Source organism: Prionailurus bengalensis, chromosome A2 (assembly GCF_016509475.1).
Source record: "Prionailurus bengalensis isolate Pbe53 chromosome A2, Fcat_Pben_1.1_paternal_pri, whole genome shotgun sequence".
Taxonomy (NCBI): domain Eukaryota; kingdom Metazoa; phylum Chordata; class Mammalia; order Carnivora; family Felidae; genus Prionailurus; species Prionailurus bengalensis.
The window spans coordinates 79,017,980-79,032,072 of record NC_057348.1 but is presented as its reverse complement, the minus strand read 5'-3'; the positions used below and the strand labels follow the sequence as shown (position 1 = coordinate 79,032,072).

Below are 14,093 nucleotides of genomic sequence, written 5' to 3'. Positions count from 1 at the left end.
TGAACTCTAACAGGGAGAGTGGTAACTTCAGGAGTAAGTTATTTCCATTTTGTATCTTGCTTTCTGTTCTAAAAAGGTAAACAGTCAGTGGTCCTACCTGAACAAAGATTATAACTTAGTAGTCACCCCCCACACACCCTTCTCTGCAGAGGTTATGTTCCAAGACCCCCAGTGGATGCCTGAAACCACAGAACCACAGATAGTATCAAACCCTCAAATACATATATATGTTTTTTCCTAATTTATATATCTGTGATAAAGTTTATAAATAAGGCACAGTAAGAGATTAACAGCAGTAACTAATAAAATAGAATTGTTATAACAATACACATCATAAAAGTTATGTGAATGTGGTCTCTCTCAGAGTATCGTGTTGTCCTGTACTCATCCTCCTTGTGATGATGAAAACTGGTAAAATGCCCACATGATGAGATGAAGTGACATGAGTAACGCAGCCGTTGTGACCCAGTGTTAGGCCATGATTGACCTCCTGACCCTATGTCAGAGGGCAATCATCTGCTTCCAAAGAAATGGAAGCCACAGAAAGTGAAACCACGGATGAGGGGCAACTCCTGTACCTTTTCCTTCTTTCCTTTCTCCCGGCTGCCCATCCCTCTGCCTCAGCAGCGATCACTAAAATTACAGATGCCTCCAGGCAGACACAGCCACATGCACTAGCTCAATCCCAAATAAAAATTTGGATGCAAAGTAAATTATAGCACCCAGAAAGAAGGACTGGTGTTGCCTGTCCGGTTAGAGTAAGAAGACATTAGAGAGCATGGATAGACTGGTAACTGGCAGGCGGCTTCCTATCCAGCTGTGTTCCTGCAGCACTGCAGTCGGGGTTAGGGACTGTCCTGGTAGAGGCTGATGAGTGGGAGGGTGGCATGCAAGTAAAGATGAATTAGACCCTGGTTTTCTTCAACCCACTGGTCAATTACACAGCAAACAATTCTAACAAACTCAAGCCCTCTAATCACTTACAAAGTTAGTGGTAATCAAACTGCAACCAAAATCAGTATTAGATTTTTTTTCTGAATTCAGTCCCAGAGTATGTTGTGAGCATGCATTTACCTTCAGCACAGATTCAAACCCCCCGCAGTTAGACCAGTTGAGGGACAAACTAATGATTTCCCAAAGAGAGACTATGGATAGAACAATGAACTGGAGGTTGGGGTTTGAGGTATTGCTTCTCTAGAAATAGTGTCAGGAAGGAAAAAACAAGTCAAAGATGGCAGGACTCTCTCTGACCTGTGAGTATTGTGCCTGCTGTCCAGCCACACGTGTCATTTACATTATACTTAATACAGCAAATCTAAACCACAACTGGAGAAAGGGCTTTGCCCGCTGTTCCAGTTATGTATTGCTGTGTTAACAAACTCTCCCAAAACTTAGCGGCTTAAAACTTTGTCAAAGTTTCATTGGAAAGGAGCGCCTGGGTGGCCCAGTCAGTTAAGCATCCAACTTCACCTCAGGTCATGATCTCACGGTTGGTGGGTTCAAGCCCCCCCCGACCACCACCACCCTGTCGGGCTCTGTGCTGACAGCATGGAGCCTGCTTGGGATTCTCTCTCTCTCTCCCTCTCTTTCTGCCCCTTCCCCACTTGATAAACATTAAAAAACAAAAAACAAAAAAAAAACCTGCCAGTACTCAGAAGATGCTCAACATCACTAATGCTCAGAAAACTGCAAATCAAAACCATAATGAGATATCACCTCACACCCATCAGGATGGCTACTGTTGAATTACAAAAATTCAACTGAGTAAATTTTAAAGATCTAATTGTCTTTATTAATCAATTCATGAGTTGGGCAGCATCTCATCTAGCAAGTAGAGGAGAACTCCAAAGCATACAGAAAAGAAAATGTCTTTAAAGAGAGAGAGCAGGAAAAAGGAAATTATTAGCAAAGAATCCATTGTTTTAGGCAAGGTCACCTTCCTAACGGAAACAGAGGGGGTCTATCAGTAAATTCCCTTCTGCTGACAGGCAATTCCCATGTTGACTGATTAAAGGTTAAAATTGCAGTTAGGTTGGGGCTTCTGGCTGGCTCAATTGGTGGAGTGTGCAACTCTTGATCTCAGGGTTGTGGATTCAAGCCCCATGTTGGGTATAGATATTACTTAAAAATAAAATCTATTTTTTTAATGTTTATTTATTTTGAGAAAGTGGGGGAGGGATAGAGAGAGGGGGAGAGAGAATACAAAGCAGGCTCCATGCTGTCAGCACACAGCCCATCCCAGGGCTTGTGAACCCATGAACCATAAGATTATGACCAGAGACAAAATCAAGAGTCAGACACTCAGCCAACTGAGCCACCCAGGTGCCCCCCAAAAAATAAAATCTTTAATGAAAAAAAAAACTGCAATTAGATGAAGTATTAATTCTTGGTTTACTGACTTGGGGCCTTAACCTAACTGATGCCAGGGCACCTGGGTGGCTCAGTCAGTTGAGCATCGGACTTCAGCTCAGGTCATGATCTCATGGGTTCCTGAGCTCAAGCCTCACATCAGGGTCTCTGCTGTTGGTGCAGAGCCTGATTTGGATCCTCTGTCCATTCCCCTCTCCATACCACCCCCACCCATGCTCTCTCTCTCTCAAAAATAAATAAACATTTAAAAAAAATTAACTGATGCCATTTTGGGCCTGTGGTTTTATTTTTAACACGGCTGCCCAAAAAAAAAAAAAAAAAATAGAAAATAAGTGTCAGAGAAACATGAGGAGATTGAAACTTTTATGCACTCGGTAGGATTGTGAGATAGCTCAACAGTATGGAAGTTCCTCAAAGAGTTAAAAATAGAACTACCCTATGATCCAGAAATCCCACTTCTGGGTATATATTCAAAAGAATTGAGAGCAGGGTCTCGAAGAGGTATTTGTACATCCATATTTATAGCACTATACCCCAAAACTGGTGTCGCTTTTTGGTAGGTGTTGAGCCCAAGGACACAACCAAACCAAAGAGGAGAAAAGGAAGGATTGTACTTGCAACAAGTAAGAGCACCAGGGATATTTCCCAAAGTAGTATCTCCCTGAACAACAAAATTGGAGACGTTTTAAGCCAAGGGTATGTGCGTGGAAGGGCTTCGCAAAGGAGTGGTCCATATGGAATTGGGTCAAAAGTTACCCTAGGTTAACAGAGTCCAAGTCCCAGGTGATTGAAATCGCAAGGCCAGCAAGGGTCCGCATCATTAATTCTCTGACTGGAATTAGTCCAGTGTTCCAAGTCCTCAAAGGGGTTTAAATACTGCAAAAAAACAACTCAAGAATGTGTGTTAGGTTAATTTTTTTAGGTTCTCTCCTGGCCTGGTAGTGGCTGTTTGTTTTTACATTCTTATGTTCCCTTAAAATCATCACCTACTAAAGTCTATTTTTCTACAATTTTAACATAACCCAGAAAGTTCTGCAAGAATGCTTGGGCAGGTAGTGCTGGTCAAGCATAAATCACAAAATAGGGGTCTAAAATGACTTTTCTTGGGGCGCCTGGGTGGCGCAGTCGGTTAAGCGTCCGACTTCAGCCAGGTCACGATCTCGCGGTCTGGGAGTTCGAGCCCCGCGTCAGGCTCTGGGCTGATGGCTCAGAGCCTGGAGCCTGTTTCTGATTCTGTGTCTCCCTCTCTCTCTGCCCCTCCCCCGTTCATGCTCTGTCTCTCTCTGTCCCAAAAATAAATAAACGTTGAAAAAAAAAAAAATTTTAAAATGACTTTTCTTATGTCAAGAAAGTGTCAGGGAGCAAGAATTCCTGTCCCCTCAAAGGTCATTCTAGCTGGACCAAAAATCAAGTTGACATGAGACAAATTAACAGGAGAAAATCAAATTTAATAGGCGTATGCAGGGAATCCACATCAACAAAATCAAATTTCATAGATGTATGCTCAGGGATCCACATAGACATGGAAAGCCCAAAGACAGTCAGGCATAATGGGGTGTGTGTCATTCTGAACTAAGGAGAAGGGGGTAGGGGCCTGGAATATCCGAGGAATATGCATACAGGGCAATAAGAAGGAGCAGATGTTTGGTAATTAGATGTTTGCCTTAAGTGACCATACAGATGGGTCACTCAGATAAAATTGATCTATGTTAAAAAAGCTTATTCCAGGGCGCCTGGGTGGCTCAGTCAGTTAAGCGTCCAACTTCAGCTCAGGTCACGATCTCGCGGTCTATGAGTTCAAGCCCCGCATCGGGCTCTGGGCTGACGGCTCGGAGCCTGGAGGCTGCTTCTGATTCTGTGTCTCCCTCTCTCTCTGACCCTCCCCCGTTCATGCTTTCTCTCTCTCTGTCTCAAAAATAAATAAACGTTAAAAAAAATTTAAAACAAAACAAAAAAACACGCTTATTCTGGGAAAGACCCCCAATTTAGATTCTGAGTGGTTAAGGAAGGGACAAAATGTTCTCTTGAGCCTACAGAGTCTCAAGTGTCTTCAGCTCAAAATAATCCCCATGCCAAAATGGCACATTCGGGGGGGGGGTGCTATCTTGAACCCCTTCAAACGCTAGGTCTCATCTTTCTTTTTCCGGAGACCCCTAATTCTTTCTGCTTACAGCAGCACAAATTCACAGTAGCCAAAAGATGAAACAACCCAGATATTCATCAACAGGTGAGTAGATAGATAAAATGTGGCATATACATACAATGAAATATTACTCGGTCTTTAAAAACAAAGGAAATCCTGCCACATGCCACAACATGGATGAACCTTAAGGACCTTAGGCTAGTGAGATAAACCCGTCACAACAAGACAAATACTGTATGATTCCACTCGTAGGAGCTATCTAAAGTGGTCCAGTTCATAGAAGAAGAGGGAAATGGCAGTTACTGAGGGATAGGGGAAGGGAGAAAAGAAGAGCTGTTGTCTAATGGGTGTCGAGTTTCAGATTTGCAAGATGGAAACGTTCTGGAGATCTGTTTCACAACAATGTGAAGGTACTCCACACTCCCGAACTGTATACTTCAAAGCAATTGAGATGGGGAGTTTTATTTGATGTGTTTTTTTGCCACTACAACAAAAAATAAACCGCCAGTACTCTTAAAGCCCAGATTCAAAGGGAGGGGAACATAGAGGCCACCTCTCAATGAGAAGAAAGGTAAAGAATCTGCAGCCATGTTTAATGTGCCCACCATGGGGCACATCACGTGGAGAGCACCTGCGGACACAGATAGTGACATATTATGTCCAGGGGGCTGTTTCAGCCTCCCAGAGAGGAAGGATGTTGGAAGGCTCTCTTAGAGGTGGGTGCAGTTTGAAACAATGGAGCGGGAAGAAATGGCAAAGCTTCTATAGCCAATGAGAAAAAATGGCCTGGAATGCCTCCCTTCCTCATTTTCACAACAAAGATTCAGCAAGCCGTTCTACTAAAGCCTGACCGCTCCCACCAAGCGTTTTTCTCATTCAGACAGGCTGCCCCCCAGCTCTCCTGACGGTGGGGGCTCCGGGCCCTAATTGAATAGGTTGATAGGAACAATCAGCAGAAGCGGACCACAGGAGACCTTTCAAAGCCCGCAAACACATAGAAAATTCAACAACGCAGCATTTAGATAGTCTGGACAATGTGGCCATTATAAATGCCGCTCTCATGAGCAGCGATTCAAATGACAGCTTCGAAAAGGATTTGCAAAGAGCCCTTTAGAAATGGAACATGGGCAACTCAGAGCCCATGACGTGTTACAAGGACAAACCCGACTGAACAAAGATCCAAAGCAGCGTTGAATGGCTTATTTATTCAGTCCTGTTCTGTACGAACCTGGGAGAATATGACATCTTTTAAATTGCCTCCCCTGAGCTATGCAATAGCCATGGTGCATGGGAAATGTTAGCAAAATTCCGGAAAAAGGGGGGGAAAACCGATGTTTTACAAAGCAAAGATCACAGTGTAACCACACTAGTGCTTCCACGGAATTCTGCAGACTACCCCGGTATGTCATAGTCGTTGGTCTGAACAAGTAATGGCCACATCCAGAGAGGAAAAAACCCTGCCTTTTATCCTCTTCCGCCTGCTGGTTTCCCCAAATCTGTCTGGAGGGCCAACCCTTTCCCAGCCTTCAGGTGGGAGATTCCTCACTGTGCATCCTAGTTAAGTCATTTTGGTGGCATTCTAATTTTACCACTCCCAGCAAAGTGTTTTCCTGTTATGGTGTGGGGAGTGTTTGTATTCCGGTCACCACCAGAAGGAATATGCTGGTTATTTTTAGCCTTGCAGTCTGCAGAATTCTCAAGTGCCCTGGGGTTCCTGTTGCATGGTGGTGTCGTGCACTAGGAAGAAAAAATACACAGAGTTAGTAATGTCCAAGTAACTCAGACTCCAAGCACATATTCCCAGGACGCTTCATGATCAGCAGCCCGCACGAGGAGAAGGCAAATGAGGCATCTCGTGTGCAAAATGTCAGGAGGCGCTCGGTCATAAATCTTCTACCCTATGAGCCTCACTGGCCTCCTCCTAGTCCAGCCTGGCTCTGTGGCTTCTCTCATTTCCCGTTCACTCCTCAGCTCCCTGCCCAGCATTGACACTGCTGGTGGGGAGTGTAGTTCCAGTGCTAACAATAGTCAACAAAGAAGAGAGTTTTCAGAAGGAAAGGTTGAACAATCAATGGTAAGGCTAGTGAGGGATCCAATGAGGGATTTGGTCACAATGGAGGATATGGGAGACCCAAGATCACAGCAGATCCAAGAAGGGTTGGTGATGAATGACTCATCTTGGCCGGCCCCTAGACAGGTTAGACCCCAAATGGCAAGGTGTAGACAGGAACCTTGTGAGATTGGCTCCAGATGTTCCTTCTTACAAGAAGGCTCAGGATCTTCCCAGGGAGATGCCTATCCTACAGGAAGCGTCCTTCTCCTCAGGCTTGGGTATCGGTGCTCTGGGGGCTGATTAAAGCCTTTTCCCACCCCCACCCCCAGCCCCAGCCCACCTCCGTGGTCTGCTCTCTTCCCAGCCCACTGTGATGTCATAAAGCCAATTTAGACAGCTTAGAGCCAGGGAAAGGAAGAATCACTGGTTCCTGGATGCCGAGAAATAGTTCACACCAAAGCAGGCTTTCTGTCATGAAATCAGGGATATATTTATTTGCAAACATCAAGAAAATGAGGACAACCCTCTTGCCTCCCTCTTCCCCTGCATCACACATATATGGCCCTGTCACTTCCATATCCTACTGATGGGATTTTAGAGTGATGAGAGGGTCTGGAGCTGACAGCCAAGAAAGAATTCTTGAGGTGCCTGTGGTGCAAAAGGGAATTTTATTAAAGCACGGGGATAGGACCTATGGGCAGAAAGAGCTGCACTGGGGTTGTGAAGAGTGACTGATTATACACTTTGGACTTGGGGGAGTTAAGGGCAAAAGGGAGGCCTCCAAAGGGACTTTCATATGCTAAAGAGGGCTCAGAAGATACTGGAGGCCTTGCTATTGTCAGGCTAAGGTTGTTTTCCCTCTAGTAAGGCATTAACATCAAGATGGTAGGGAGTTCCTGGAGAAATGTTATACTCCGAATTTGCCTCAAGTATTTGCAGATTATAAAGAAATTTGATTTTACCTACCATTTCCTTCTTTCTTTTGTTCCCCACATGAGGGGAGAGTGATGTTGGGATTCCAGGAAACTGAGTCTACAGGTTTCTGGAGATTTGGCGATTGATAAGATGGCCTTTTTCTTGTAATTTACTAAGACATTTGTAAACTGATGGAGACTCACATCCTGTATGACTGTGATCTCTATCAGTTAACTATTTGTTTTCTTTCCTCTCCTTTGTTCTTGGACAGTCAGAAGTGACTGAGGAATATCACACATATCTCACTGTGGTTGGGGGGCGGGGAGTTAGCTTGTGCTTTGTCCTCAGCCTGCCTTATGCTCCCTCATCACTACCTTCTCTTCCATATGCATAGCCACTTTGCACAACCCATTACCCTGTTCTCGTTCATGTATTTACAACTCACACCCATTCCTTCCTCTCCCCCATCCCAGCTAGCACCTTTCATAGATCTTACTGGAAACCCCAGGCATTGAGCTTTGTGAATTTTACATAGAAAAATATTCAGAGTGAAGAATGCTAGAGAAGTGGAATTATGGACCGACACACCTGACTTTGAATTCTATCAAACAAGACCATCTCCAGGGCAGCAAGCAGAGACCACTCAAGGTTCAGAAGCACCTATAGCTGTGTGTAAAACCCATGGATTGCTTATGCTGCTCTAATAATATCAAAGGAAAGCATTCCCTTCCATAGGGCTTCTACTAGCATGATGCAATCTCAGAGAATCATTACAGATTAATCATCGTTACGATGGGATCGTATTTCAGTTGTCCCCTGTGTCTTCTGGGTTCATTAAAGTAACTGAGTTCTGAAGGAGAGAAGTTCATTAAAATTGTAATGTGTATTAGATATTTTAAGGTATTTTAAAGTGTACTGGAAAACTATAAGCATTTATCCTAGAAAAAACAGAATCTTCCAGAGTTTTCTCTAGCACTCATTCAGAAACTATAATCTTGTGATGTGGAATGAGGACTATCACGGAATAATGGACCAGTTGTTTTACTGTTTGTGTTTCCAAGTGCTCTGTGATGCAAACCCAGCAGGCTGTTTCCTTTCAGCCCAAATCTGGCCTGTTGGTACATTTGCCCATCTTCACAGGTTCTAAGGGACTCTTACACCCTGGTTAACAGTGCCCAAGTCTGTGGAGATCATCCAAAGAAAGGAGGTGGTTGTACTATTTGTAGTCTAGTTGTATCAGTACAGGCATAGTCCCTAATACCATGCTGGAGAAGAGGAAAAGCAGTGTATCCCCTGAGAATCTGTCCTAAAGAAAGAATTTTAAAGAACAAATAGAACTTTATATGCAAAAACATTTATTCTTGATAACAAAAAACTGAGAAACCTTGGGACACCCACGTGGTTCAATTGGTTGAGCGTCCGACTTCGGTTCGGTTGAGCGTCCGATCATGAGGTCATGATCTCTCAGTTGGTGAGTTCGAGCCCTGCGTTGGGCTCTCTACTGTCAGCACAGAGCCTGCTTCGAATCCATTGTTCCCCCCTCTCTCTCTCTGCCCCTACCTGGCTCGTGTGCACGTGCACACTTCCTCTCAAAAATAAACATTTTTTTAAAAATGGGAAACCTATGGGGCGCCTGGCTGGCTCAGTTGGGTAAGCATCCAGCTTCAGCTCAGGTCATGATCTCACAGCTCATGAGTTCAAGCCCTGCATCAGGCTTTGTGCTGACAGCTCAGAGTCTGGAGCCTGCTTCCGATTCGGCGTATCCCTCTCTCTCTGCCCCTCCCCTGCTCATGCTCTGTCTCTCTCTCTCTCTCTCAAAAATAAACATTTTCAAAAAAATTTTTTAATGGGAAACCTACCTACAATCTGACAACCATCAAACAATCAAGATGGGGTACTGAGCACGGGGTGAAAGGAATGAGAATGGAATGGAATATTCTGGTGCTATTAGAAATTAGATGCTGATGCTGCAGAGTGGAAATGTAGAAAGCTGTTTTTCATATAATGTTAAAAATGTCATCTGTACTGTGATTCCAACTGTAAAAAATAAGTGCACATTTAGATAAAGAATGGAAAGACACATGGGAATAAAACGGTGTCTCATTTCTTTTGCAGCTGTTATAATGTTGATTGTAAAATAAATAACACTTGGAAGGAAAAGGAAAACGCTCCAGTGAGACATTTTCTGTGCCAGGCAGAAAAATCAGTGATGTTTGGGATCATTTCGCATCCTTCCTTGCTCCTTCAAAGCAGCCTGTAACCTTCACCCAAATGTGGGGAGTACACATGTCTGGGTTATGGGGGGCCCCTTGCTGGAAGACCATGCTATTTGTTTATGGAACAAGAGCCTCAAACTTTTCAGTCTTCTTTGTTAACAAACCTAAAGTGCATCTGAACCATTTGCTGGTGTGGTTTTTCTGTGACAACCCTGCATAAAAATCTTGCCGACAGAAAATGATGCATTTTCTTCTTTCTCTCTTTTTCTTTCTCCTCCCCTGCCCCCCTGCCCCTCTGCCCCTTTCTGCAGTTCTGCTAAGCCAATATTCTCTAGAATGAGCACAAAACAAATCAAGTAACAGCTAAACAAATCGAATAAGAGCTTTTGTACATCAACATCAAGAAGGAAGACTCTTGGGAGAAATCAGAGTACAGAGACGGATCTGGACAAGAGTGAACCATCTACTTGTCAAAGCACTTTCTAAATCTGGACTGGCAGAGATGGGAGTGATTTTCTGGAAGGAGATGTGATAATGGATTAAACACCAGCTCACTGGAAACTATCACCGAATAAGATCAGACCGCATTCATGAGAAATCACATTCAGGAAATATTTTAAGGAAGAGGAGTATAAATGTGCTAGAATTAACATGTAAAATATATATGTACCGAGGTTTGTAAACTGTCCTTTTTTAATCCAACGGAAAACAAAAAGCTTTAATCTTTCAACCTTATTTGAAAAAAGGCAGTCAATCCTAAATTATTCCTATCTCAATAGCCAAGAGGCTTATCAAGCATCATTCATGGAGGAAGCATCTTAGAAAATGCCTCTGTGTGTTTTCACATGATCTTTGGTTCCCCATCTCTGCCGTGTGTTTCTTTCACTGTGTAATTAGTTACAACTACTCAGTTAAGAGATGTAACACTTCAAGCTTTTTACAGAGTCTGTGTTCAGTTTAATCTGTCTGTACAAGTTATTAATGAGAAAGTGTTTTTGACATATACTATAACTCCATCGAGATGTATATTACAGGAAGTACATCTTAACATCATAAGTTCCCAAGCAACATAAATATCCCTATCTTCCAGGAAACAGTATCAAGGAACTCTGAAAAATATAGAAAGCTCATTTTCACCTTGGATGCTCACATGTAATATATAGGCTGCTATCAAATAAATACCTTTTTCTAATTCTCCCTAGTATATGCATAGGAATTGAATATACTTCATAAGAAGGCATCTAAAATCCCTCCTTTTTTTTTCTATTTCTTTGCCATACATGTCATCAGAAATCCATATCCTTTTTACCCTTACTAATAGGTACTTGTTTTTGTTTAAAAAAAAAATCATTCCATTAAACCTATTTCTAAATTATAGTAAGTGGTACTAACAAAATCAATAATAATTTAATAGCCTTAGAAATAAATGAATATATACTTATACAGGTCAAGAAACTTGGTAGGAGTAAGTTGCCTATTTGTTTACTAATGTTGGTTTTTTTCAAGAATACTCAGATTTCTTTTTGTTGGTTGACATTTGGAAATAGTTATAACTGGTCACTTGTCTTCAGCAATCTTTTGCTCCCGGGCTTCCCCCACTATCACCCTCATCACAAATCCTGCCAATATGCAACAACAGAAAAATATGTAATATTGACCTGGCCAACTGCTTGAGAATGAACATGAGCTAAAATGTATATGCAGGGCGTAATTGGTGTGAACTAAACCACGTTCTGCACGTGAGCAGAAAACATGGACGTGTAGAATGCCTTCATTTTTAGACTCAACATTAAGATCAAATTAGCATCCATCACTGGAATACCAGATGGAGGGTAAGACAAGAAGTGATACAGATCAGAGTCGATGTCTCGTACCCTGTCTCTATTAAGACAACACTCTCATTCTTGCCAAATGTTTCTAGTAGTAGCTATCTTTACACCATGAAGGAGATTATGTTCTAAATGGCCAAGAGTATATTACAAGTATGCTCAAATGAGTGAGCCCCAAATCACGAAGCTATGGATTTTCTAAAGAACCAAATTAAGGGAATACTTATTATCTCTAAAGTGTTAGTCATTCTGGGAGTTACTTGTTGCATTAAATAGAAGCTCTCCCACTGCATTCAAAGCACCCTACTTACTAAATTTAATTACACACAACTTTTCAAGAATTCATCTTTTAGTTAAAGGGAGGTACCTCTCTATCCACAATAAAATTAGAAGGTGTTGGTTTTCTCTAATCCATGTAAATTACAGATTCCATTGGGAGTCCTGCATCACTAGAAGTGGTGTTTATGAAAATGAAAAAGTGCTTCCTATCCACACACAAATGTTTTTCAAAAATTTTTTTCCATGAAACCTAAGTGTAATTTAGCATACCACAGTGCTCTGAAGATGGGTCATTGATGATGTACCATTTGTACATAGGTAATACACATGTAAATCACTAAGTGTTAAGTATAAGAAGTATGTTTTTATCTTTTTAAAAAAAAAAAAAGTGACTCCCTTTCTCATTCTGTTCCGTTGTATTGCGTCCAAAAAGTTGTGTGTAATTTTTTTAAGGTCCAGGAAATGTAAAGAAATTTGTTGGAATATCTGAATTTCTGTAAAAAATAAAAATAAGATTTTGTTATTTAGAAGATGGCTTGGTGATGTGGCACATGCTCAGTCCACTCAGTGTCTTTGTCCAGCGATCCAGCAGCAAGTTAGGATTTGACCAAAATCGGTATCCTCAGGAAATCTCCTTTCTGTCAGATTCCATAATATTCACCAACAGCAGACATTTATTAGGTATCCAGGCCTCTCGTGTAGAAGGCATGATTAACATCTCCAAACCTCTTCCAGCCAATATGGACATAGATCAAGCTAAATCTTCATATACTCAGTGGAGTGAAATCAGTAAGTAAATAGCCAGACTATTCAAGTAAAACGTGACCTGAAATATCCAATTAATTGCTCAGTCTCCACTTTGCAAATTGATTTCTCAGACATGAGCAACCCTTTTGCAACTGTTCATATTGAGTGTGTGCTGTCTAGGTGAGTTCCAATGCCAGATCTTTCACTTACTATATGGTTCTGAACACCTCTAAGCCTTAGTGACCTTATCTATAAAATATGGGGACAGAAATATGGGGCACCTGGGTGGCTCGGTTGAGTCTCTGACTCTTGATTTCAGCTCAGGTCATGATCTCACAGTTCATGGGATCCAGCCCAGAGTCAGGCTCCGTGCTGACAGCATGGAGCCTGCTTGGGATTCTCTATCTTCCTCTCTCTCTCTTCCTCTCTCTCTCTTTACTAAGCATTAAAAAAAAAAAAAAAAAAAAAAAAGACCCAGGGGCCCCTGGGTGGCTCAGTCCGTTAAGTTTCTGACTTCGGCTCAGGTTACAATCTCACAATTCATGAGTTCGAGCCCCGTGTTGGGCTCTGTGCTGTCAGCTCGGAGCCTGAAGCCTGCTTCGGATTCTGTGTCTCCCTTTCTCTCTGCCTCTCCCCTGCTCACGCTCTCTCTTTCTCAAAAATAAACATTAAAAAAAAACTTAAAAAAGTGGACCCAATAATACCTGGCCCCATAGTGTTGTGAGGACATAAATCATAGTGTTATTATGCTTGACAGGTAAGAGATATTCAATGAATGTTAATTCCTTGCCCTCCTACCACATGCAAGACATCGAAGGATGAAATGAAACATAAAATACAGCCTCTTTCAAAATGCTGAAGATAATTAGAGTAACATTTTTTTAAATTTTTTTTTCAACGTTTTTATTTATTTTTGGGACAGCGAGAGACAGAGCATGAATGGGGGAGGGGCAGAGAGAGAGGGAGACACAGAATCGGAAACAGGCTCCAGGCTCCGAGCCATCAGCCCAGAGCCTGACGCGGGGCTCGAACTCCCGGACGGCGGGATCGTGACCTGGCTGAAGTCGGGCGCTTAACCGACTGCACCACCCAAGCGCCCCTAGAGTAACATTTATGAGCAGGGATTGAAAATTCAGATACCTACAGGGGCCAGGTAGATAAATAAACTGACAAAGCAAAGCAAGCTGGGTTAGGGAGATAATAGGAGGTAATGGGGCACTAGAAAACCCGGGTCCCGTCTAAAGAGAATAAACAGCCAATACTCAGTTCTAGTCCTTCACCAAATATGTAGTGAATCCCTACTATGTGCCAGGAACTGTTCTAAAGCCTGAGGCGATAGTGGTAAACCAGACAAAAAAGGTCCCTGCTCTCATAAGAGGTCTTCTGTTCTAGTAAGAAAAGAGACCATAAGCAGGAAAATACAGCTAAGAATCGATGCCCTTGAGAGTATTAAAATGTGGTGATGTGGGGGAGAAATGGGGAGGCTGATCAAGGAAGGCAGCATTTAAAGTGAGATCTGAATAAGAACCAGACAGCCATGT

At 42.5% G+C, this 14,093-nt stretch overlaps 1 protein-coding gene and 1 long non-coding RNA gene across 4 annotated transcripts in view; one reads left to right on the top strand and one right to left on the bottom strand.

Moving 5' to 3' along the window:
- LHFPL3 (LHFPL tetraspan subfamily member 3) overlaps nt 1-11,028 on the top strand; it is a 572,114-nt gene extending 561,086 nt beyond the window's left edge. For all 3 annotated transcript variants that reach the window (XM_043588653.1, XM_043588655.1, XM_043588654.1), the window contains one exon: nt 10,009-11,028. In XM_043588653.1, coding sequence (XP_043444588.1) covers nt 10,009-10,037 — 29 coding nt within the window. In that variant the 3' untranslated portion in view covers nt 10,038-11,028. The remainder of the gene's footprint in view (nt 1-10,008) is intronic.
- Nucleotides 5,699-6,878, bottom strand: LOC122487776. The gene is made up of 2 exons (XR_006298467.1): nt 6,745-6,878; nt 5,699-6,250 (listed from the first exon to the last, which is right to left on the bottom strand). It is a non-coding gene; the product is annotated as an uncharacterized LOC122487776 (long non-coding RNA).
- Nucleotides 11,029-14,093: the final 3,065 nt, after the last annotated feature.